Source organism: Mus pahari, chromosome 11 (assembly GCF_900095145.1).
Source record: "Mus pahari chromosome 11, PAHARI_EIJ_v1.1, whole genome shotgun sequence".
NCBI lineage: Eukaryota > Metazoa > Chordata > Mammalia > Rodentia > Muridae > Mus > Mus pahari.
The window spans coordinates 6,587,739-6,614,686 of NC_034600.1; the positions used below are offsets into that span (position 1 = coordinate 6,587,739).

Sequence of the window (26,948 nt, forward strand, 5' to 3'; positions counted from 1 at the left end):
CACTGGGAAAGATGAACAATGTCTGGAATCCCCACTCCTGCTAGGCATCAATCCTTTTGTATTTGGAAGTCAATGGTGTCCAAGAATCATTTATGGCAACAGTCTGAATATTTGGCTTTAAATATATGTTTACCTAACCATAATGCTATTTAGATTACTGATATTTCCTCATGTAATAAAATTTGAGTCTGACTTGAATTTCTTTAACATCATTTTAAGAATATGCTATATGTGTAAGCATTTATGCATAACATTTGTTATTATATTTCTGAGGCTGCTCAAATATAGTTTTAGACATTTTCTCTTGTTTCCTTCCATAAAGCGTAACAGAAAGAAATGGTAGTTTATGTTTTCAAGAGTATACCTGTGAGTATGGAACTAGTTTACAATTTGTCCCCATTATGTATCTAAGAACACTTGGTCTGTCTCAGGATCTAAAATGTTTATTCTGTCTTACAGCTTCCCTACTGATGTGACCTTGGCTGTGTTTGCTGTCGGGGCCCAAAACACAGAAGGCTGGGATTTTCTTTATAGTAAATATCAGTCTTCTTTGTCTAGTACTGAGAAAAGCCAAATTGAATTTTCCCTCTGCACAAGCCAAGACTCAGAAAAACTTCAGTGGTGAGTCATGTATTGATGTCCATATGGCCAAGGGAATTTGAATGGCATAGGATTATTCTGGCACTTGTTTTAGATCTATTGCCCAGAAATAATTTATTCTGCTGGAAACACTATGCAAATGGGCACATACCTAATGAGGGTGCCAAGTAATTAGAACCAAGTATTGGGGAAAATATTCAAGGATTATGTGTTGTGTGTCTTCACAGCATTAACAACTTTGAAATATTTAGAGATAATTCTAGAAACCATTCTTTTGAGGAAATGAGAGTCTATATAGTGTGGGTCTTTTAAAAGTTATATAAATGTTAGCTTTTAATCATGTTGCTATAGTGGGTTTATCAAGACACTACCAATTTACCTTTGAGGACTTTATGATTGGCAAACAGAATTTTTCATTTACATGTTATTTTATTGAAGATATTGTAGGTCTTCAATCACTTATAATTCATTGCTAACATCTCTTCCTCTGATCTCTAAAGGCTTCTAGACCAAAGTTTTAAGGGAGAGATAATAAAAACTCAGGAATTTCCACATATTCTCACACTCATTGGCAGAAACCCAGTGGGTTATCCATTGGCCTGGAAGTTTCTGAGGGAAAATTGGAATAAACTTGTACAGAAGTAAGTAGTACCAAAAGTTGTGGTGGGATTGGATACATTTTTACTATGCCCCTCTCCCTGTGTGTGTGTGTGTTTAACTTTTGCTATTTATATAAAGGAGTATCTTACATAGAAGATAACTTTTCAAATTAAATTTTTATTTGATTTAAAACTGTAGTTCACTGCTAACCCTTGCATCTGGACAGTAATGCTTTCCATCCCATCTACTTCTTCCTGTACTCCTTGGCTTGCCTGAAACATTCCTCCTCCAAGATCAGTATAGCTCTCCCCTAACTCATACAGCCCTATGTACAGCTGTCATTTGTTTTCGGTTCTTAGTCTTTTACTTAGTTATTGGTATGGATTATATTTTTACAAATAGATTGATTAAATGCTATGATATGTAAGATACTTAAAATATATATTGAATAGACATCTTTTTGACATTTTCTAGGTTTGAACTTGGCTCATCGTCCATCGCTCACATGGTAATGGGAACAACAGACCAGTTTTCCACCAGAGCACGTCTTGAAGAGGTAAAGGGGTGTGTGTGAGAGAGAGAAAAATTCTCTCTTTGAAACTGGAGTGACAGTTAGCTACTAAATATGGGCAGGAACAAAAGTTGTGGCACACTGAGAATGAATCCTGTCATTTGGATGAAATTTTTGAGTTCTAATGTATATGCCTCTCATGTGACAAGCTTTACTCTGCAATTAAGAACTTGGACTTAGCCAAATGTAGTTTTAAATGACAGGACTCTGGAGCCAGCAGCAGGCAGATACCTGTGAGTTAAAGGCCAGCTTGGTCTACAAAGCAAGTTCCAGGCCAGTCAAGACTACATAATAACACCCTGTCTCAAAAACAACAAACAAATAAACAAAACGACCTCCCCCCAAACCCACCAAAAACTTACAGTTTAAAACACACACACACACACACACACACACACACACACACACACACACACACACACACACAATTGGTCCTCATTTAAAGACCTTAAAAGTAAATGCTAGAGGATTGAACAACTGAAATGATCAGCTATGGTGGAAGAGGCAGAGAGGGTCTACCTTGGTTTTGAACTTAGCGGACCACCCCACAGCCCCCAGAGGAGGTACCACTTCCAGGTGCTCTAACAAGTCCAAGATCTTAGGATGCCAGGATCCCAGAATCCTAGGAGCTTGGTAACATCTTAATCTCAGGATCTCAGAGGAAGCTTGACTGCCAAGAATTCTCACACACTAAGAATCTCAGGATCACAGGATGCTGGAATCATAGGATCACAGAGAAAGCTGGACTCTGAGGAGTTCTGACTCAACTGGGATTGAAGGAAGGACAGGCTCCAATCAGATATATCAAGGGCAGGGAGCACTTGTGATAAGCAGATAGCAGGGTAAAATGTAAAAACAAAAGCAACAGAAACAAAGATTATTTGGCATCATCTGAACCCAATTTACCAGTCTAAGCTTTTGGGCCTGTTATGCAAGTCACTACTGGAGTGAGTATGGCACCAACTCTCCCAGCATAGCAAGTCCTGGTTACGCCATCACACCAGAAAAGCAAACTATGGATCTAAAGTAAATTCTCATGATGATGATGATGGATTATAAGAAGGACATAACTCCCTTAAAGAAATACAGTAGAAGCAGTTTCTGGATGGTCCATTCTTTCGTCTCAGCTCCAAACTTTGTCTCTATTACTCCTTCCATGGGTGTTTTGTTCCCAATTCTAAGAAGGGGCGAATGTCCACATTTTGGTCTTCGTTCTGCTTGAGTTTCATGTGTTTTACAAATTGTATCTTGGGTATTCTAGGTTTCTAGGCCAATATCCACTTACTAGTGAGTACATATCATCTGAGTTCTTTTGTGATTGGGTTACCTCACTCAGGATGATACTGTCCAGATCCATCCATTTGCCAAGGAATTTCATAAATTCATTGTTTTTAATAGCTGAGTAGTACTCCATTCTGTAAATGTACCACATTTTCTATATCCATTCCTCTGTTGAGGGACATCTGCATTCTTCCCAGGTTCTGGCTACTATAAATAATCAGCCACCAAACGCAGACACTATTGCATACACCAGCAAGATTTTGCTGAAAGGACCCTGATATAGCTGTCTCTTGTGAGGCTATGCGAGTACTTGGCAAACACAGAAGTGGATGCTCACAATCGGCTATTGGATGGAACACAGGGGCCCCAGTAGAGGATCTAGAGAAAGTACCCAAGGAGCTGAAGGGGTCTGCAACCCTATAGGTGGAACAACAATATGAACTAACCAACAGCCCCAGAACTCGTGTCTCTAGCTGCATATGTAGCAGAAGATGGCCTAGTTAGCCATCATTGGGAAGAGAGGCCCCTTGGTCTTGCAAACTTTATATGCCACAGTACAGGTGAACATCAGGGCCAAGAAGTGGGAGTGGGTGGGTAGGGGAGCAGGGGGGGAGGGTATAGGAGACTTTGGGGATAGCATTTGAAATGTAAATGAAGTAAATACCTAAGAAAAAAAATTGGAAAAAAATACAGGAGAACACAGGGAAACAGCTAGAAGCCCTTAAAGAGGAATCACAAAAATCCCTTAAAGAATAAAAGAAAAACAAAACAAAACAGGTGAAATAATTGAACAAAACCATCCAGGATCTAAAAATGAAAGTAAAAACAATAAAGAAATCACAACTCTGGATATAGAAAAGACAACAATAAAGAAAGACAACTCTGGATATAGAAAACCTAGAAAAGAAGTCAGGAGCCATAGATGCAAGCATCACCAACAGAATACAAGAGATAGAAGAGAGAATCTCAGGTGCAGAAGATACCATAGAAAACATTGACACAACAATCAAAGAAAATGCAAAATGCAAAAAGACCCTAACTCGCAAAATCCAGGAAATCCAGGACACAATAAGATCAAATCTAAGGATAGTAGGTATAGACGAAAAGGAAAATTTTTAACTTAAAGGGTGAAGAAATATCTTCAACAAAATTATAAAAACAAACTTCTCCAACTTAAAGAAAAAGATGCCCATGAACATACAAGAAGCCTACAGAACTCCAAATAGTTCAGACTAGAAAAGAAATACCTCCTGTCTCATAATAAAAACACCAAATGCACAAAACAAAGAATAGTAAAAGCAGTAAGGGAAAAAGGTCAAGTAATATATAAAGGCAGACCTATCAGAATTACACTGGATTTCTCCCCAGAGTCTATGAAAGCCAGAAGATCCTGGACAGATGTCATACAGACCCTAAGAGAACACAAATTCCAGCCCAGAACTCTAAATTATCATACATGGAGAGACCAAGGTATTCCATCCTGACCTCAAGCTATACTACAGATCAATAGTGATAAAAACTGCATGGTATTGGTACAGTGACAGATAAGTAGATCAGTGTAATAAAATTGAAGACCCTGAAATGAATCCACACACCTTTGGTCACTTGATCTTTCTCAAAGGAGCTAAAACCATCCAGTGGCAAAAAGAGCATTTATAACAAATGGTGCTGGCTCAACTGGTAGTTAGCATGTAGAAGAAAATGAATTGATCCATTCTTATCTCCTTGTACAAAGCTCAAGTCCAAGTGGATCAAGGACCTTTAAATAGAACCATATACTCTGAAACTTATAGAGGAGAAAGTGGGAAAAACCCTTGAACATAGGGGCACAGGGGAAAATTTCCTGAACAGATCACCAATAATAGCTTGTGATGTAAGATCAACAATCAACAAATGGGACCTCATAAAATTGCAAAACTTCTGTAAGGCAAAAGACACTGTCAAGAAAGAAAAAAAGGCCACCAACAGATTGGGAAAATACCTTCACCAATCTTACATCTGATAGAGGGCTAATATCTAATATACACAAAGAACTCAAGAAGTTAGTCTCCAGTGAAACAAATTACCCTATTAAAAAATGGGGTACAGAGCTAATCAAAGAATTCTCAACTGAGGAATACCGAGTGGCTTATAAGCACCTAAAGAAATGTTCAACATCCTTAGTCATTAGGGAAATGCAATTCAAAACAACCCTGAGATTCCACCTCACACCAGTCAGAATGGCTAAGATGAAAAACTCAGGTGACAGCAGATGCTGTCAAGGATGTGGAGAAAGAGGAACACTCCTCCATTGCTGGTGGGATTGCAAGCTGGTACAACCACTCTGGAAATCAGTTTGGTGGTTCCTTAGAAAATTGGACTTAGTAGTACCTGAGGACCCAGCAATTCCACTCCTGGGCATATACCCAGAAGATGTTCCAACTTGTAATAAGGACACATGCTCTACTATGTTCATAGCAGCCTTTTTTGTAACTAGTGTGAACCCAGATGTCCCTTAACAGAGGAATGGATACAGAAAGTATGGTACATTTACATAATGGAGTACTACTCAGCTATTAAATAAAATGAACTTATGAAATTTGTAGGCAAATGGATGGATCTGGAGTATATCATCCAGTCACAAAAGAACACATATGATATGCCCTCACTGATAAGTGGATATTAGCCCAGAAGCCCAAAAGCTCGGTACAACCAATATAATTCACAATCCACATGAAACTCAAGATGAAGGAAGACCATAGTCTGGATACTTCTATCCATCTTAGAAGGTTGGGAACAAAACATCCATGTAAGGAATTACAGAGACAAAGTGTGGAGTAGAGATCTAGAGACTGACTCACCTGGGGATCCATCCCATTTACAGTCATCAAAACCAGACACTGTTGTGGATGCCAACAAGTGCTTGCTTAAAGAAGCCTGATATAGCTCTCTCCTGAGAGGCTCTGCCAGTACATCACAAATACAGAGGTGGATGCTCACAGCCATCCATTGGACTGAACATAGAATCCCCAATGAAGGAGCTAGAGAAAGGACCCAAGGAGCTGAAGGTGTTTTCAGCCCCATAAGAGGAAAAACAATATAAACTAGCCAGTACCCAGAGCTCCCAGGGACTAAACCACCAACCAAAGAGCACACATGGTGGGACTCATGGCTCCAGCTGCATAAGCAGATGGCCTAGTTGGACATCAATGGGAGGAGAGGCCCTTTGTCCTATTAAGGCTCTATGCCCCAGTATGGGGGGATGCCAGGGCCAGGAAGAAAGATTAGGGGGGTTGGTGAGTAGGGAGAAGGGGAAGGGGATAGGGTGAAGGTGTTTTTTTGAGAGGAAACCAGGAAAGGGGATAACATTTGAAATGTAAATAAAATATCCAATAAAACACACATACACACACACACACACTCACACACACACACACACACACACACACACAATTGGTCATCATTTAACGTCATTAAAAGTGAATGCTAGAGGCTCAAACAAGCTAATATGACCAGCTATGGTGGAAGAGGCAGAGAGTCCAGGTGCTTCAGTATCCAAAAATCATGTTTTTCTTGTCACTTATAATATTCTATACTTTATGATTTTTCAGCAGTCTATAAAATCCATCTCTAAAAATATTAAAGAATGAAAACTGTGTAGAAGATAGGAGCTATGAGAACCTACACTGAAGTTATTTATTACAGTGACATTGAACAGTTATCATAGAGTTCTTAGTGCTCAGGCAAAAAAGAAGAAATTGTAATGAAAATGTCTGGTAAGAGAGAACACGAGACATACATGTATCCTACCAAAGGCGACTTTTTTCCCACTCCTCTAAAGGCTGCTGAGTGTGTTCTTGTGAGGTTTATATAAGTTGGGTATTCAACTGTATCAGTGTGGCAGAAGACACAGTCTAGGTTCGGGAGAAATGTTAAGAGCTGGCTTTGCTAGAGCTTGTATGGAAGTACATATTTCAGCCATAATATCACTGTGGGCTCCTTAAGGATAAATGAAATATTTTAGCCAAAGAGTGAAGAGAAAATATTGATGACTTATTGTCGAAGAGTGCTGAAAGTGATTTTTAGTTGATGAGGAATCAATCTTGGGTCCAGCAAACTACTGAGTGAAGCACAGGCAGGGAGGAGGGAGTCTTTCTTCTCTTCCCCAGCAGGAGGCAACTGGACTCTCAAGTAATTTTAGAACAACTCTGCATCATGTCTGACTGGATCTTCCTAAAACTCAGTCTTGCTTCTGTCCACTATTCTGAAATTCATAACATGGTATTATGAAACTGATTTTTGAGGAATTAGCTGTCAGGAATTCATAATAATTCTTGGTCTATTCTTGCTTCCTTACTACAAAAAAAAAAAAAAAAAAGGAGGGGTTAATGCTGTGAAAATCTAATGTGAAATGGGTGAATGTTAACTACTCTTGAAGGTGAAAGGAAGTAGTACAATTTTCAGTGCTTTGGCAAAGGCAGCCTGTCCATCATTCAAGCTTAAGGGTTCAGATAGATACCCAGGGATGTGACAAGAACAAACTACATTTTGAGGAGAGCGCTGCAAGTCTCTTTTATCTCTGGAACTGTGGGAAACTGTGTAGATTTTATCTGGAGGGAAAAAAGCAGGAATTGTGGATAGGGATAAAAATATTGTCAAGATTTGAGGTCTTACCACCATAACTTAAGGGCCTCATTCCTTACAGTGTTGGCAGTAATAACACATAAGGCCAGACCCCACAGAAAGAGTGCATTTATGTGGTTGATGCTATTTTTTTCTTGGCAAAGAAGATACTCTGCACATTCTGATTTTCAGATATCATATTTAAAAATTTTAGTAGGCATCTTAAATAGATATTAAATAGATATATTTAGTGAAACCTCAAATATAAAATGTCAAACAGCAAAGCCTTTTAAAGTCTGGCAACTGTGAACATATAAAAGCTAGAGGAAGAAATACAAACCTGATATCATGTGGCATGAGCTCATTTTGTGTAGCTCAAGCATAAGATATACATAATCATATCCAGATATCTAGAGTACATTATTGTATGTAAAATGTTAGCTAATGTTGGAATTGTAGCTTTAGTTTTCTGATAAGTTCCCTTCAATTACCATTTGCTTGATATAACCAAAGTAATGCTTTTAAAATCTTTTCCCTCCCCCAAGGTAAAAGGATTCTTCAGTTCCTTGAAAGAAAATGGTTCTCAGCTCCGTTGTGTTCAACAAACCATTGAGACCATTGAAGAAAACATACGATGGATGGATAAGAATTTTGATAAAATAAGATTGTGGCTGCAAAAAGAAAGGCAGGAGTTGCTGTGACAATGTTTCTTGCCAAGTTCCAGAATTTATAATGAGCAAAATTTTGTTCAATTTGAGTATTTTTAAATTAAAGATAGTTGTTTTGGCTACTACTGAAGATATTTTCTTATTTCATTTCACTTGGTCATGTCTGAGAAAAGCTTCAATGACTGTGATTGACAGGTTTAAGCCCAATTGCCCAGCTCCTTGCCACAGAAAAACCAGGAAGCTTCTTCTCAGTTTATACTTCATGCTTCTGTGTCAGTCAGTCATCAGTATTTTTGTAACTCCAGCAGTCTCTCTCTTCCTGGGTGATTATGGGTGCTTCACTGCAGGGTCCTGTTAATCAGGCAGTTTTGCCCTCTGGATTTTGTTGATAGACAGTGTTTGGTAGTTGTGATCCATGAGGGAGTGCATAGAGGTGTTTATTTTCTTGTACTTGCCTCTGGCTGGCTTTCAACCACCTTAAATCTTACTCCTAAGAGTTGACTTTTTTTTTTTCCCCCCTGCACTCTGGTAACTACTTCCTTTTTATCCATTGGGGCACAGGCCAACAGTGGAAACCTGATACCAGTCATGGTAATACTTGTCATTTTCACCCAATATACATGCACATTTGTTTTTAAAAATATTGTGTATCTATAACCCTCCTTGGATAAGCCAAATATGAGAGCCACCTACTTTCTTTGGAAGGTTACTTTTAAAATGCAGAGTGCATTCAGATCTGTATCAGAAGTATCTCGTTTTAATATATACTTGAGAGTCACTGATCCCTTCAGTAGGGAGTAGGGTTGTAAATTCCTAAGTAACTCATATTAGCACTTACTGCAAATAAATCATTGAGGACTCACTAACAAAGGACAATATTAATAATATGCTTATATTAGTATAAGGAAAGAATTCTTTAAGTCTTACATGAGAATTTTTTAGATGTATGGCATAAATGATAGGAAAAATATCAACATATAGTGCTGTAATATACTATGGAATAAAGCAATTTTAGGGGACAGAGGTTCAATTGTCATATTTTCACTGGCCTAACAAAGTACTTGAGATTAAATGAGGAAAGATATTAGTTGATGGCTTGTTGGCTCTGTTATTACAGGCCTGTGGTGAGACATTATGGCTACTGTAACAGGTATCAGGTTAGAATGCTTATCCAGTATTGGCCAGAAAACAAGAGCCAGATAGAAGTCTGGGGACACAGTGTGCTGGTCAAAGCCATACTCACACAGACTGGACCTACTCCTTCAATTACACCTACCTACTGTTCAAATATGGATCATCAGTGGATTGGTTACAGCAAATGGATTAATCCACTAAGGAGTTCAGCCCTTATGATCAGTCTCCTCTGTTACTATTACCACCAGGTGGGAGCCAAGACTTCAACACATGAGCTTGCTGGAGGGGCACTTTATATCTAATCCACAAAAATGGTATTTACAGTTCTATTTTTATATTAACTTCATCCAACAGCTTGAAAATAGAAAATGATTCACTGGTAATTTTTTTCTCCAGACTACATATAAAATAAAACACATAGCTAAGATTTTCATGTAAATTATTTTCCTTTAATTGAATTTTATATCTTAATTAATGAAACACAAATACTGATGTTTGTTTTGGTCACCTTCACTTTTGGAAAAGCCCATTTTCTAAACAGGTAAAATATTACATATGCAGCAACTTTTAGTAATAAAAACCACCTGTTCTTCTAAGGCAATATCTGCAATTGTTTTCACCTGACTAGGATTTTAAAAGTAAACAGTAGAAAACAATGAAAAGGATTCCTTTAGATCTGATGGCATATTCAAGTCACTGTGAGTTACCAGCAAACACTGAAGTCTTGAGAATATTCCTAATTAAAAAAATATTCTTGATACCTTAAGTATATGTGTGATTTTACAGACACTCTTAAATTTATTTATTTTGTCACATCATTTAAATGTATTCCTATGTGTGCATGGAAGTTTGTATATTAGAGCCATAGCCTTGGAAGCATATGTGCCAGTGTCAAAGGTTTCAGCACGCGTTTAGAAACAAAGCGAGTAAACAGACACCTACACTGCCAAGATACAAGGATTAGACAATAATGAATTCAAAACTCAGGGAGTGTGAGGGTTTGAATATGCTTGGTGCATGCAGTGCTATTGTTGGAATAGAAGTGGCCTTGTTTGAGGAAATGTGTCATTGGGGGCATGGAATTTAAGATACTCATCCTAGTTCCCTGGAAGCCAGCCTTCTCCTGTTTGCCTTAGGAACAAGCTGTAGAACTCTTAGCTTCTCCTAAACCATGCCTACCTGGATGCTGCCATGTTTCTGCCTTGATAATAATGGACTAAACCTCTGAACCTGTAAGCCAGCCCCAATTAAATGTTGTCCTTATAAGAGTTGCCTTGGTCATGGTTCCTGTTTACAACAGTACAACCTATTTAAGACAGGGAGTACATTCTTGTCAGTGCCTTAAAAACAGAATAGCGACTGTTCTTTTTATAGGACTGGAAATTAAATACTTTTGTGGGTAGCATTTGAAATCTAAGAGGTGCATGCATGTTTTTAGAGAGTAATTTTAGAGACAGTTAACAAAATATCATGTTCATTATGGATATAATGTTTTTGCTTGGTCTTACCTATCACCTGGGAATTGCTCATGATGTAAATTATATTTAGTAAAGTTAATTAAATCGTAGTAAAATCTTTACATTGATGGCAACAAAGGCTGTGATTTCTGGAAACAAGAAAGTTGAAGTCTGGTTTATATGCACCTGACATCTTGTCCAGCATTCATTGCTAGGAAATAGAAATGGAATTGTTTATCAAATTTCCATCAATGATACCAGTGCAGTGCTCAGAAAAATCTTAGATACCATTCAAAGATGTTAAGATAATTTAACCTGCTTTGATATAGCAGCAGATTTTAAATTTCAGTGTATACATTGTACGTACATACACACACGTGCACACACACATTTAAAGAAGTTAATTTTTGTGTTTGGTAAAGATGCTTTAGACAATATGGCAAGTGACTATAAGCAAAGGATTAAAATCTGGTTTTCATGTAGAGGGTGGAAACCACAGTTTAATGCCATGGTTAACCAGGATAGTTCAAGCCATATGAGTATTCTAAGATTCCCAACTTTATTGCTAAAAGTTGTTGTACGTTAAACTGTAGTCTGTGCTTTGTCTTTCTGCTAGCTTAATTCAAGTCTCAGTGTGTCTTGTTGGACCATGAGTAGAAGTCCTCATTCCTAGAAAAGTAGAGTTCAGTCAGGAAAGGAGATTGATGCTCCCGAGGTTTACCTTGGGTCACCTATCATTAATTTATTATTAGCATCCCCCAAAGAGTTATACACCGAGTATACAATATTTCATGTTTGACTTATCAACATTAACCCAAAGATATATCAAAGCTGAGGAAAAAGACATAATAAGAAATCAAAATACTGACAAAAGTTGGGAGCATTATTTTTCAAATGCTAAAAAAAAAAATGGTGCAAACCAAAAATACTAATGAGATTTACAGGCACTGTATATATAATGTGCAAAGGTTTGTAAAGGCTTTCTGGGATTTTTGGTGTTTTAAGAACATATCAAATATATTTCTTACAAATATAAAGCTTTCTTCTCCCATCTAAGGGCAATTGAAAATCTTTGAAGTTTATCAATACTCAATACAGAACACAGGTGAAGCAGAATATTCATTTTCGTTCTGGAAAAGAATAACAACTCAGTGTTTAAGATGTCAAAAGACATAACAAATAACCACTGTCTAGAAACCACCCAGAAAAAAACTGTCATTAAGGCCTTTGTTCTTCAAAAGTCACCATCCACCAGCTGAAGAATTTCTATTCAGATACCCTTAAAATAAAAGGAAATATGAGTGAGTGGGTTGTTAATATAAGGTCATCAGCTACTCTGAGGAATGTGGAGCAGCTCTTGTTGGTATACTAACTGCACTACAGGAAATGAAAGGGATCCTGAGATGGACTATTCCACACATAGTTTTTTTGAAAAACAAAAACAAAAAAAACCAAAATACCTTACTTTACATTTTCATTTAATATATATATGCCACACTATTCATGTGGACTTCAGAGGGCAACTTCCATGAATCTACCACCTGCATCCCTCACCATGCCAACCCCATTTCTTATTTTGTTTTCTGTTGTTGTTGTTTTTATTTGTTTGTTTTATTTTGTTTTGTTTAAGGCTTTGTTGAGCATGCAGTTTCATTTTATGACTTTTAGGAAGACCAGAACCCATCTACTGAAGAATGGGTCAGAATCCATCATTGTTCTTTCAGAATTAAGAAAAACAAAACAACAACAACAACAAAAAAACCCAGAAGGTTAAACAGCCTTTATTCTCAAACTGATTTCTACCACTCATCCATTTGCATTTCAGATAATGCCATTTTGCTACAAATACATTGCAAGAAAAATATGTATAATTATTCATATTTCAAAGATTGAACTAGCTTGTGGTGTATGATTTTCTTTAAAAGTCTAAGTACTTTAAAGAATTTTGTGGTTTTGGGTTTTGTTTTGTTTTTCAAGGACAAGTTTCTCTGTGTAGCCCTGGTTGTACTGGAACTCACTCCATAGACAGGCTAGGCTTGAACTTTTTGAGCTCTGCCTTCCTCTGCCTCTGAGTGATAGGATTAAAGCCACCACCTGTGCCAGGCCATTTTAAGAGTAATTTAATCATATGATTAAAAATAAAAGTTCTAGAAGCACAATAATCCCTTTAGTGCTTGTTAGGGAATGGAATACTTTGAACTTTGTAAGCTATGGTTCCTAAGAACAGGAACAAGTATGGAATACTCAGAGATAAACTTGCCTGTCACGCCCTACAGTGCCAGCTGCTAGAAGGCAGTTGTTGCTATTTACAGTGGAAACTCAACTTACCAAATTCATCAACTCTATCTTGCATCTTCCTTAGCCTTTTGCTTGGAAACTTCCTCTGTCTTCTAAGGGGAAGCAAAGCGATAGTGAGTGGTTTTATTTCTAAAACAGTGCTGCACAGTAACTCACCAGGAAACAGAAGAAGAAAATGAACTCCTGGATATGGACCAAACAGAAGGCAGAGAGGGTGGTGTGGTCTATATTCTTCTTCATTTGACACAAACATGCTCTGTTCTTTCCACTTAGTTTTTAAATTATAAGCTGTAAATAGCCTTAATTATTCCTAAATTTCTCACTTTAAACATGTTTTTAATGGACCCTATGAAAGTTTTGCCTAGGGCCAGCCCCAGCGGTGGTGGTGGTGGTGGTGGTGGTGGTGGTGGTGGTGGTGGGGGTCTTCTTTCTTATGGATTCTTGAGGCAGCAGAGGGGGAGAGCATCCTCGGAGGGTAAGACTTTGTCTTTCAAGGTATTTAGGGCTGCTGTATAATGACAAGTTCACTTATTTAAGTCTGTTATCTTGCTACTGTAGCTGACCTGCCTCTGGTGATCCTCTGAGGCCAAAAACTGCAGCTTTTGGCACTTAGCACATCATAAATAGCACCGATGAAGTAAATAGCCTTTGTACTATCTCAGCAGGAACTGCTTGGCTCTCACTTTCAGCCTGCTAGTTGGAAGTCACAGGAAGAAAAAATGGACACTTAGAAAAGTGATTATAGCATTTTTTTTTTTTTTGATTGTTTCTCTGTATAGCTCTGGCTATCCTGGAACTCACTTTGTAGACCAGGCTAGCCTTGAACTCAGAAATCTGCCTGCCTCTGCCTCCCAAATGCTGGGATTAAGGGCATGAGCCACCACCGCCCGGCCTGGTTATAGCATTTATTACTAAGTTGTCAAAAGTTTCCTATGAAACTTTTAAAGCTTTTATGAAGCTAACTAAGGGGAAAAGCAGAAAGATACTAAGTGGTGAAGGAGAAAAATTCTCTAAGAGGGGAAAGGGGGCAAAAATTCTAGTAAGGAAAAAGATTCTTCCAGGAGGGGAAAAGGAAAAAATTCTCCTCTCTTCTCTTTGTCTTCAGTACTTATAATTCTTTCAGAATACATGATCGCATGTTACAAAGTTCATCACAAGTTCACACAAAAAAATCAAATCATAAATTGAAATAGTTTAAAATAGAGAATGTTTACATGCATATCCATTAGGAGTAATTATCTAGCTAAACATCCATCACCTGTCTCAGCTCCACAGGTTCACTGCAGGATGAAAACCATAATTAAGTTATAAGTGAAGTTTTGCATAGACAAAACCCAGTCAATATTTTCTCTCCTGTCTTAGCACCTATAATAAATTGTTAGTGCCCTTTTTATGATCCTTGGTTAATTGTTTATAACCTCTTGGAATGTGCTATGAGTAGGAGAAAGTCTTGTTACTATCTAAGAGCAATTAACTGGTGACACTTGTGAGACTGGCAGAGTTCTCATTGCAGTTTTAACTATCAGAAAAGGACCTAATAGCAGTCACACTATAAAAGAGCTTAATAATCACTGATATAATTTTAGGAATTCTTAGAGGATCATCAAAACTTAAGAAGTCATTTGTCTGTATAGCATCTTTGTGTATCTGCAGAGATCTGCTCCAAAGGGGCGTGCTATTACTTAGTGATTGTTATATATATTTCTTAAATAAATATATAAATAAATATATTTTAACAGGAAATGCATATTAATAGCAGGAATCTTTCCTAAAATGAATCCCGTACAGCCTTGCTTAGTAAGGGTGAACCCGTCGCAGATTATATAATAATCCAAAGCAGGCTATCTCAGGAAGATCACCTGCTAGTTATTAGCTTGTCTCATTATGGCTCCTAACAGTTTTTCCAATGCAGAAGTATTGCTGGAAATAAGATGACAATGTCTCACCACACCACAGTGACCCTGTCCTTTTTCTTCACTGAGTAGAGGCTGGCTAATCTCCACTGTGTAGGGCAACTATACTTTCTACTTCTTGTGAATGCATTGATCAAGCATTTTTATAATTAATGGGTTGATCAGGCACTATAAAAATTATAATTAATTGATGAGGGATTAAAATTTTTACTTATTTGATATATAATGTTCTTGTATCCTGTGATGAAATCAATCGCATGAAGTTGTTCTTAAGAAGTGTTGATGTAAGTAATGAAAAAAACAGGCTATAAATTTGAAAGTGATCAAGGAAGGGCACGTGTTTGGAGAAAGGAAAGGGAAGAGGGAAACTATTTAATTATAATCTCAAAAATAAAAGAGAGAGGTGAATACACAAGACTGTTAAGTTGGTACTTTTAATTTTATTATTGTCAGAAGATTGTAGTTATATAAGTTATGTAAGCTTGAACCTGTTACTTCTCATTAGCTTTTATTCTACTTTGCACAACTATGTGTTAAATGAATTGGATATTTCAGGCCCCTCAAAGAGCCATGTGTATTATACTTGGCCCTGGGGTGGAAATCCTGAGGGGTGCTATAGACAAGCCATGGCCTTATTTGATGTCTTTATGGCATTGGGGGTGTGCTCTCTGTCACTCAAGGTTGTGGCACCCCATCCCTTCTTCTGTGTTTCCTGACTTATGGGATGATCAGTTTATGGGATGATCTCTCTCTCTCTCTCTCTCTCTCTCTCTCTCTCTCTCTCTCTCTCTGCCCTCTTTCTCTGCCTTTACTCCCCTTCCCACGCCCCAAAATAAACTTCATTTTATACTAGACCCATCTTATGGCTACAACCACAAGGGGGGGTGCCTCAACATGGGCCCACTTAACCCCCCATACCACAGCATTCTACATTTTACAAAAAATATCAGTTATGTCTGTGGAAGACTAAATCTTGACTTTTCATTGATTTAAGAGGGCTGAGCCCACTGTGGACAGCATCTGTCCCTGTGCAAGTAAGCTTGGGTTGTAAACACCACCACCACCACCACCACCAAAGCAGGGGTCTGTGTCAGAACTAGCAAGTAGTGTTTTTCCATGGTTTCGGCTTCAAGTTACTGCTTGAGTCTCAGACTGTTCTCAGTGACCGAATATGATCTGGAAGTGTAAGCCAAATAAACTTTCCTCCACTAAGGTACTTTAGGCAGGGTGTTTTATTATAGCATCAAACTAGAACAACTTCCATGTTTTCACATGTGAATCACAGGCTCTGGAGGCACTTTAATAAAAGCAAGAACCAACCACATGCCACTTGAATTATGTTAAGGGCACATTTCATTTATATTTTCAAAACATGAGTTACATACACACACACACACACACACACACATATTTAACAGAATATGCATTTTTTAAATCTCCAATTTAACTAACTTTTAAAATCTTTAAAATCCTTTTCTTTTTTTAAAATTTTATGTGTTTTTCCTGGATGTATATCATGCACCATGTGCATGCTTGGTGATCCCAGAGGTCAGAAGAGGGCATCCTATGTCCTGTAACCTGAGTTACAGATGGTTGTAAGCAACATGTGGTTGTTGGGAACCAAACCCAGATCCTCTAAAAGAGCAGCCAGTGCATTTAACACCTTAGCCATCACTTCAGCCCCCAAAAGATTACTTTTGTTTTTTTTTTGTTGTTGTTTGTTTGTTGTTGTCGTTGTTGTTGTTGTTTTCCGAAACAGGGTTTCTCTGTGTAGCCCTGGCTGTCCTGGAACTCACTTTGTAGACCAGGCTGGCCTCAACTCAGAAATTCGCCTGCCTCTGCTAAAGGTGTGTGCCACCACGCCCGGCTTGTTTTTCTTTTTAAGCAAGGCTTGCTAGGGGATAGCTATTACTTTTGCTCTAAAAAGCTTACAATATCAAGCTAAAGGACTAACAAAGTAAATCCTACTTCCTTGCCAACTGTTATGTTTCTGACCATGCTTACCTTGGAGGAGTCCTTTGTTTTTTTTCCATCCTTGGATGCTTTGGAACTTGAAGTCTTCTTGCTCTTCTCCTAAAGCAATGGAAATGTAATGAGGCTTCTGCCATCACAAATCCATGAAGACACTAACTGCATGCTGCCATTAGATGAATCCAGGATATTCTTCCTAGCAGCCTATATCCCCCAACATAACTGAATAAAAATGGGTAGCTTGGTACTTATTTTTTAAATAACTGAATATATCTATATTTTAAGCAGGACATTTAAAAGGCTACAAATAAGAGGAGAATGGGGTCACATGGGTGTTTAACATATCCCATCATTTCATAACATGAACCCCAAATATATACCAAAATTTCATTTTAGAAAAACAGAGAGGTTCAGAAAAATCAAAGCTTTTCTTTACAAAGCCAGAGTTTTATGTGCCATTGAGGAAAACAACAAAAACAAAACACAAACACCTGTTTTCAGTGGGGAGGAGAGAAATGTATGTAACGATGGAAACTGTGCCTGCAAAGGCACAAAAATTTACCAAAAAGAAGAAATAAAAGGAAAGAATGTATTGGAAAGGAGTGAAGATAAAACGAGAGGAGAGGGATAGAATGGGAAATAAAGGGGAAAGAGAAGAAAAGAGGGAAAGAAAGAAAACAGAAACATTAGTTAGGAGTTTCCAGAAGAGAGAAGTGGAAGGCAGAGTTAGGCAATAAATTAAATCACTTGGAAGGTATGAAGATGATGGGGGTCAAAGACTGCCATGCAAAATGAGCACAGTTATTTGTGACTCACAAAACAACTTAGCAACCAAAACTGTTGGCTATGGAGGCTACACACCACATGCAGAACCCTGATGAAATGTTGTTAACAATGCAAGAAAACAGGAGGACAATTTTGTAAAATTATTTACTGGCAAAACCAAGGAAATACATTAAATAATAGTGTCGTGGGCAGTAGAATTATAACTTCATTTTAACTTTCTCTATAATGTTATTCTGTTCATTCTTCTCTAAAAAGATGGGTATTTCAAAGAAATCAGTATAAAAAAGCGTAGTACCTTTGCTGTATTCTGTGAGGTCTCTGTAGTTGAGCGGCAGCTATCCAAATCTTCTGAGAGGGCATCAATGGGGTCCTGGTCCTGATCAGGTTTCTAACATGTAAGTAGAAATACATGAAGATAGCTATAGAGCAACTTCTCTCATATTTAAAAGTAACATATGTTTAAGAAGAAAAGCTCACTGGCATTTATTTCCTAAAATCACTAGGTAGGTAAAGGAAACACAGTGTGGGAACCTAAATATCTTTATTTTCCCATATTCTATTTTTTTTAGACAGTTTCATGTAGTCCAAACCAACCTCAAACTCACTATGCAACTATGAATTCCTTATTGTCCTGCTTTCCTTACCCCCTGTTGGTTATAGGCATGTGCCACCATGCTTGGGTCATGTTACATTCTTCAGTACAAGTTTTCTTGTGGGAAATAAAGTTAGTAATATAGGTTTATCTGCACACATTGGCACAGGAGAAAGATACTTAACAAATTTTAGTTTCTTTGAAGTTTAAAACTATATGTATAGGGGCTGGTGAGATGGCTCAGTGGGTAAGAGCACCCGACTGCTCTTCCAAAGGTCCAGAGTTCAAATCCCAGCAACCACATGGTGGCTCATAACCATCCATAACAAGATCTGACGCCCTCTTCTGGGGTGTCTGAAGACAGCTACAGTGTACTTACATATAATAAATAAATAAATCTTTAAAAAAAAACAAAAACTACATGTATAATAAAAATAATGAAAGTATACATCATAGTATTTACCTCTGTTTTCTGAGTTGGTGTCTTCTCTGGTTTGTCCTTAAAAACAAGGTAGTCTTTTGGTTAACTACAGATCTCTATTTAAGTTCACTTAGTCATGGAGTGAGCATCTATTATACAAAACTGATGAACTGGGCACCTAACCCAGATTTCTACTAAGTCTTCACTTTCATAGCCATTTCAGTAGCCAGATGCAAGGATCTGATTCTGAAAGTACACAGAGACTATGTAGGAATTTTCTGGTACCAGGTATTAAAATTTATTACCACCAGATACCTGCGGTTTTTGATTGGTTGGTTTGGGTAGTCCTGGGAATAAATCTAGAGCCTAATACATTCCAGTTTGTTTGTTTTCTTGTTGTTGTTGTTGTTTTGTTTAAAACAAAAAACAAAATCTAAGTTGCCTAGGCTGAACTTCAATGTTTCTTTAAGCTTCCAAATAACTGGTTGTAGGCCTCTACCATGTCTGATGCTCATTATAGTTTCAAAAAAGATCTGAAGATTATTTTCAGGCTGGAATTATAAGTATCACTAACTTATAGGGTTCTTATCCATCTTAAGGCAAGAGCAATAAATGAAGAAACTCCAATGATGGCAAACAAGGTGGTGTAGTAATATCAACATAGGGGATGGTGACTGATAGCAGGAGATAGAATTGCAGGAACAAAGTATTCCTAGGGCACCAAGACTTTGGCCAGGGAGGGGTCTACCCCACCCATAGCACAGAGCACACTGATGAAACTTGTATTCCCCTTTTCCATTTGATGAGCAGGCCAGGAAGAATGATTCACCCTCTAACAACTCTAAAGCAGAGTTAGATCAAACAGAAAGGGGGAGACAGTCAGATTGGCCTGTCTGATGAGGAAATAGACATGGTGCTTCCAGAGTGGGTTTTGCCTGTACTTCAGCTTTTAGTGCTGGTGTTCCTGTGGGAGAAGGTATCCAGGGTGTGGGCTATTGTATTTATTTGGCCTCGCAGTTCTTCCACCATCTCACACCTGGTCTCCACACACAGACTGCTTCTTTTACATCTTATTGCTTCCACCAGTTCTAGAGACTATCCTTAAAAATTTAATTCATAACTATATATTCTTTGGAATCATTAATATGACTTAGTAAGCATTATTCAATAGTGACTTTATGGCAGGGCCCAAAACATGAATGTCTACTAAGATTATCTCAAGTAGATACAGCAGAGGGATAAGAAAGCCTATCTGTCACCTCTGGTGGGACATTAAAAATACTCAGTCATAATGTGCTTTTATGTTAGTGCAGCTTCCATTCACTTCCAGAGAAGTTATAATTGAAAAGTTTGAGAGCAGTGACCTAGTCTAGGCTGTTTGCATTAGTTTACCTTCCCATCATTATCCAAGAGATGCCTGTATTCAGGGGGGATGGTGTCGTCTCTTTCTCCCAGTTTCTCACTATGCTCTGCTTTGATTTTTTCCTACAAACATTGAAGAGATAAAGCAAAGTTCATTTCTTTCTTTACTTAAAAAATACAATTCAAAGTGTAGAAAGTACATTTTTTATAGTTTTGTGAAGCAAAACATAAGGAACTGAGCAACAAAACAGATAAGCAGAGAGCTGATGAAAATTGTGAATCCTTATTTTTCTATATGTCAGCAAAATCAACTGAAATGATCAAACAGTTACACTCAGAAACCTTACTGGTAACTAAAAGCCCAAAGGAATAAATTATTTTTCTGATTGAATTTTGCTTTTCATATTAAATGTCAGGTCCCAATGCCTTGGTAGATAGAGATAATATTTATACCTCCATTTTAAAGCACTGCAAAGGAGCAAAACAGGAGATACTGATGCTTGAGCATACATGCGACTTAGCAAGCCACATCCATCCTGGTATCCCTACTTGTGAGGTTCCCTGGTCTCTATGGAATAAGGATACACCTTTGTGCAGCATTACAATTCAGGCTTTAAAATATATGTTGTTAATCTCAATATTCCTATAATAATGATAGAATGATAATAACAATGTCCTATCTTTATCACATTGCCTCAGATGCTTGTAAAGTTACTTTTCTTTTATTATTTTCATTATTTTTTGTGTATTACTTGTGTGCATGCACCTATGCACATGAACATGCACAGGCATGTGCATGCTCCGACATGTATATTTCCAATGTCATTCTTCAGCTTCCATTCTGCTTGATACAGGATCTGTTGTTTTTCCAGTGCACATGCCTGGCTAGCTGGTGCACAAGCTTCTTACAGCTCTCCAGTTTGTGTTTCTTATCTCTGTACAGGCTGGAATTACATATAATAACACTATATGACCAAGGATTTGTACTCATGTTGTGAGGCTTGTGTGGTAAGTACTTTACCCACTGAGCCATCTTCCCAACTTCAGTTACTTCTTGATTCTAAAATATGATCGAGTCAGTTGAAATGGCTTGTTAAATATTGTCTTAAATATACGTGTTTATACACATTTTGTGTATGGGTCAGCTAGTTCATTTTGTCCTTCTAGAGAGACCACTGAGAGTCAAAGTTCTTGTACACAGTTTGAATTCAGATTCAGTTATGCTTGCAAAAGAGGTGCAAGGGAAGGAAACCTGGTTCCACGTCTCTGACACTATGAATACAAAGTGTATTTCTTTTGGGTACTATGTCCTTATTTCCAAATAAGACCAAGAAAAAAATTGGAAGAGAAAACACTTAAAACATAGTTCTGCTTTCATTTCATGGTTTTCATTTCATAATCAGGATGTTTTGTGCAATGGAATCTGTTCCAGAAATACAATCATTAGTGAAAAAAAGAGAAATGTAACCAACACTGAAAAAAAAAAAAAAAAAACAGGAAAATTAGATGGAGCAGGCTAGCTGTTCACTACCTCCAGATAATGCCATCTTTTTCCTTCTCTGTGGAGGGCAGGGGAAGATCTTTTACCTTCACTTTATCATCTAGTGGTTTGTTCTCATCTGGATCAGGCTGTCTTTGCCCAAGACTGTCAGAAAGTTCATCCAAGGCATCATCAAGTTCTTTGTCTCTCTGCTAAAAGGTAAATAATTGTGAATTAGTTACAAGTAGGCCAAATTGTTCAGGGAAGTCATCCAGGAACCCCATCCTTTTTATCATGGACATGTAAGAGTATGTAACAGGGCCATTCAGTATTGGAAAACTGATGTGCTGACAGTGAAACAGACAAAGAGCAGTAAAAGCATCTGCCTCCCCTACCCAGCTGCATCATGAAAATAAGGAAGTTAAGGAAGCCTTAGTGGAAGTATCAGATGCTGCACTCAAATAAGTGACCTAAATCTTACCTAGAGGTTCCATAAAAAAACATATCACTTTTTTTCCATTGAGAAATCAGACTTAATTACACTGATGGAGTCAGATGGTTAGCTAGCATGAGTTTGTGTGTGTGGGGGAGTGTGGGGGTCCACATTATCCTGACATTTTTTTGGAGCACAAAACTCCATAGAAATATGGTTGGTGTCATTGAGTGAAGAGGTTGTCTCTGACAAATTATGAGGGTTCACAAAAAGACTTCAGAGAAGTTCTGAACTAGTTGGGAATCTCTGTTCTACCCCCAGGAAGCCCATTAAAGCTAAACTGGAGAAATTAATAGGAGGTATTCTAGGGGAAGAACCTGATCAGTAAACCACAGTTACAGTTCAAGCCAACCGGAACAACATTTGATTTACATTTGTTTACAGTAGAAGTCAGCTAAGGTCATTAGTTAAGGTCCCAGTCTGAGTTTTCTAAGCTGAGAAAAGTGAGTGATAATACCTGTAAGTCATGCTGCTGAGAGAATTGTATGTTGACACTCAATAATAATAAGTAAATAATGCATCGTAATTGATCTTGCTATTATAGTAAAGTTCTATGAAACTTTTTCAAACTTTTCTTAACATAATAGGATCAGAATGTTGGCTTTCCATACCAATATGAATTTAGTTTGCATCCATAAAGATTCCATTAAAAATATGTTTATCATCTATATTGTACAAGTTACCCTGCTGGGCTGTGTCTTGTACTATTCTGTAATTATTCTGAAAAGGTATTTTCATACTTTATCCAGTTTTATTTGCTGTCCACAGGAACCTTCTGTGTATCAGTATGTTTTAAAAGAAGGAAGCTGATGGAAGTTAGGCTAGGTGCTTAAAACACATTGCTAATGAGTGAATGGAAGCCAGGTTCTGACACTTTCAAGCATGGTGATATTTCCTCTGCAATTATCAGTCATACTTACGTTTTTCTCGGTCCCTTTGAAACTGGCTTTCCTTCAAGGGTAATGTAATCTTACAGCTTTTTAAAAATATTTCTCAGGATATATACAAATACAATTTTTATTGAAATGCTGTTATACCCAGCAAAGAAAATTTGCATAAATTATGATAGTTTAGTTGATTTTGATGCTCACATTTAATTCATTAAAAATAGTTTTTCTCTTAGTTATACTGACATTATACATGTACATGCACATGCACACTCATGCACACACACACACACACACACACACACACACACACGATTCTCTAATGGGAAAAGCAAAGGGAAAGGAATCATTGTAAAATATCCTGGAAGACAGAGGCTGGTGGCTCATAGTAAGGAACAGCCTCAGGGAACCTCTGGACTTGGCCTGAGTTACTGCTGATTCTCTGATTCTTTCTGCTCCATCTTTTTGTCCCATAGATAAATACACATACACACACTCCAACATGAGTCAGAGAAAGAGATAGTCACACTGAGACAGAGAAGGGATAGGGAGGAAGAGAAAGCACGAGAGGGACAGACAGACAGACAGACAGACAGAGGGGGAGGGAGGGAGAAGGGAGGGAGGGGACATTTTGCTTGTTTTAAACAATCAATTTCCATTAGAGCTCAGGAACACAGCTTTGTGGAGCTACCTGTGGCTAGTCTGGGCTTTTTCATCTCTGTCTCTGGATATTTTCAGATGATCTTGAGCTGACCCAACAGGGTAAAAACTCACCAGAATTCAAGACCACTGCATTAAGGAAGCTTTGATATCACATCAAAAGGAAAGGAAGGGAAACTGACTTCACTAAGGGAACTTCTGATAGCAAATGAAGCACTTCCCTCAACAGAGAGGACAATACTGGGTTAAGTGTAGCCTCTTTATCATTTGATGTTCAATGGGAAATGGATGGTTTGGCACTACAGACAATAATTTTTCCTGTTTTCATTTGTGGTAGACAGGTGCCTTATTTTCTCTCTTGTAAGAATATTTCCTAAAGAAAGTATGTTGCTTACCTCAGCGCCAGGCAGAGGGGCTGCTGCTGCATGGGTGCTTGAAGCAGGTGTCTGGGAAACTACTTCAGAAAGGGCAGCAGATAGTTTGGCATCTTCAAATTCCTTTTATTAAAAAAGAATACCATTAACAAGTTGGATATAAGGTTATAATTACAATATTAACATTTAAAATATATCCCTTAAAACTGCTTTATGGCTGCTTTTTCCTTTTATTCAAGTAAATGCATCATAGCATCTTCAAAACACTGTTTTTCTATTTCCATTTATCACTTTTTTTTCATTTTTTCTCATTGTATTTTTACAATTTCTCATTTCTAATTTTAGATCTATTTTTATTATAATTAAGGGATTATGCATGTGAGTGCAGTTGCCTATGAATGTCAGAAGGCAGCATTGGATGCACTAGGGATTGGAGAAACAGAAAGTTGTGAGCTACATTCTGTGGGTACTAGGAACTGAATTTGCCCCTGTACAAGAATATTTGTGGCCAGCTCTGGAACACCTTGGGTGCAAACTCAGTGGGTGGTCCCATGATCCCCAGATCTTAGGGTCACTGGTGAGTGGAACACAACATCTGTTCCAAAGCAATTTGTGACAGGCCTGTGACAGCAGGAGCAAGGACATGGGAGTCATGCCTCACCAGCTACACAGGTTCCTTCTGGTCAGTGCTGGTATACTTTGGTTTCAACACACCATAGTCCCGGAGGAGACAACACTTCCAGGCGCTGTAACATGCCCAGGATCTTAGGATTCCAGGATCCCAGGATAACAGGAGCTTGGTCACACCAGGATCTCAGGGTCTCAGACAAAGCTTGACTGCCAAGAACTCTGACACACCCAGAATCTCAGGTTCACAGGAGCCCTGAATCACAGAATCACAGAGGAAGCGGGACTCTGAGGAGTCCTGAATCAACTGGAATTATAGGAAGGACAGGCTCGAATCATATTGAGAGCAGCAAGCACTTGAGATAATCAGATGGTAGGAGACAAGCTTAAGAACAGGAGCAACAGAAACCAAGGTTACTTGGCATCAGCAGAACCAAACAGTCCCACCATAGCAAGTCCAGGATACACCATCACACCAGAAAAGCAAGATATGGATGTAAAGTCACTTCTCATGATGATGATGGAGACTTAAGAAGGAAATGAATAACTCCCTTTAAGAAATACAGAAAAACAGGTAAATAGCTAGAAGCCCATAAAAGGAAACACAAAAATCCCTTTAAAAGTTACAAGAAAACACTACCAAACAGATGAAAGAATTGAACAAAACCATCCAGAGTCTAAAAATGGAAGTAAAAACAATAAAGAGATAACAAGGGAGACAATTCTGGAGAAAGAAACCCTAGGAAAGAAATCAGAAACGAAAAATGTGAGCATCAGCAACAAAATACAGAGGATGGAAGAGAGAATCTCAGTTGCAGAGAATTCCATAGAAAACATGGACACAAAAATCAAATAAAATGCAAAATGCAAAAAGATCCTAACTCAAAACATCCAGGAAATCCAGGACACAATAAGACCAAACTTAAGGATAACAGGTATAGATGGGAATGAAAAATTTCAACTTAAAGGGCCAGTAAATATCTTCAACTAAATTATAGAAGAAAATTTCCCCAAATTAAAAAACAAGATGCCCATGAACATACAAGAAGCCTACAGAACTCCAAATAGACTGGACCAGAAAAGAAATTCCTCCTGACACAACAATGCACTAAATAAGGATAGAATATTAAAAGCATATAAGTAACATATAAAAGCAGACCTATCAGAATTACACCAGATTTCTACCAGAGACTATGAAAGCCAGAAGATACTGGACAGATGGTATACAGACCCTAAGAAAACACAAATGCCAGCCCAGGCTATTATACCCAGCAAAACTCTCAATTAGCATAGATGAACAAACCAAAATATTCCATGACAAAACCAAATTCACACAATATCTTTCCATGAATCCAGCACTTCAAAGGATAATAAAGGGAAAACTCCAACACAAGGAGGNAAATTATGCCCTACAAAAAGCAAGAAAGTAATCCTTCAACAAACCTAAAAGAAGATAGCCGCAAGAACAGAACCCCAACTCTAAAAACAAAAATAACAGGAAGCAACAATTACTTTTCATTAATATCTCTTAATATCAATGGAAGATAGCATCAAGAACAGAACCCCAACTCTTAACAACAAAAATAACAGGAAGCAACAATTATTTTTCCTTAATATCTCAATATTTATGGACTAAATTCCCCAATAAAAAGACATAGACTAACAGAATAACTACATAAACAGGACCCAATTTTTTGATGCTTACAGGAAACACACCTCAGGGAAAAGGAAAGACACTACCTCAGAGTAAAAGGGCGAAAACAATTTTTTCAAGCAAATGGTCCAAAGAAACAAGATAGAGTAGCCATTATAATATTGAATAATATCAACTTCCAACCCAAAGTTGTCAAAAAAGACAAGGAGGGGCACTTCATACTCATCAAAGGTAAAACCTTCCAAGATGAACTCTCAATTCTGATTATCTATGCTCCAAATGTAAGGGCACCCACTTTGATTAAAGAAACTATAGTAAAGCTCAAAGCACATATTGCAACTCACATAATAATATTGGGAGACTTCAACACCCATTCACATCAATGGAAAAATACTAGAAACAGAAACTAAACAGAGACACATTGAAACTAACAGAAGTAATGAAANAAATGGATTTAACAGGTATCTACAGAACATTTTATCCTAAAATGAAAGGATATACCTTCTTCTCAGCACCT

At 37.8% G+C, this 26,948-nt stretch overlaps 2 protein-coding genes across 8 annotated transcripts in view; one reads left to right on the forward strand and one right to left on the reverse strand.

The window, feature by feature from the left end:
* Window positions 1-9,248, forward strand: part of Erap1 (endoplasmic reticulum aminopeptidase 1) — a 37,862-nt gene extending 28,614 nt beyond the window's left edge. For all 3 annotated transcript variants that reach the window (XM_021208524.2, XM_029543980.1, XM_029543981.1), the window contains exons 16-19: window positions 460-621; window positions 1,101-1,241; window positions 1,675-1,756; window positions 8,200-9,248. In XM_021208524.2, coding sequence (XP_021064183.1) covers window positions 460-621; window positions 1,101-1,241; window positions 1,675-1,756; window positions 8,200-8,355 — 541 coding nt within the window. In that variant the 3' untranslated portion in view covers window positions 8,356-9,248. The remainder of the gene's footprint in view (window positions 1-459; window positions 622-1,100; window positions 1,242-1,674; window positions 1,757-8,199) is intronic.
* A 1,419-nt stretch (window positions 9,249-10,667) lies between these two features.
* Cast (calpastatin) overlaps window positions 10,668-26,948 on the reverse strand; it is a 113,574-nt gene continuing 97,293 nt past the window's right edge. For 4 of the 5 annotated variants that reach the window (XM_029543995.1, XM_029543992.1, XM_029543994.1 and 1 more), the window contains 8 exons: window positions 24,172-24,273; window positions 21,844-21,948; window positions 20,287-20,379; window positions 18,937-18,972; window positions 18,177-18,269; window positions 17,129-17,197; window positions 13,242-13,303; window positions 10,668-12,192 (listed from right to left, as the gene is read on the reverse strand). In XM_029543995.1, the coding sequence (XP_029399855.1) occupies window positions 13,256-13,303; window positions 17,129-17,197; window positions 18,177-18,269; window positions 18,937-18,972; window positions 20,287-20,379; window positions 21,844-21,948; window positions 24,172-24,273 (546 nt within the window). In that variant the 3' untranslated portion in view covers window positions 10,668-12,192; window positions 13,242-13,255. The remainder of the gene's footprint in view (window positions 12,193-13,241; window positions 13,304-17,128; window positions 17,198-18,176; window positions 18,270-18,936; window positions 18,973-20,286; window positions 20,380-21,843; window positions 21,949-24,171; window positions 24,274-26,948) is intronic. The other variant, XM_029543993.1, reaches the window with a different exon arrangement.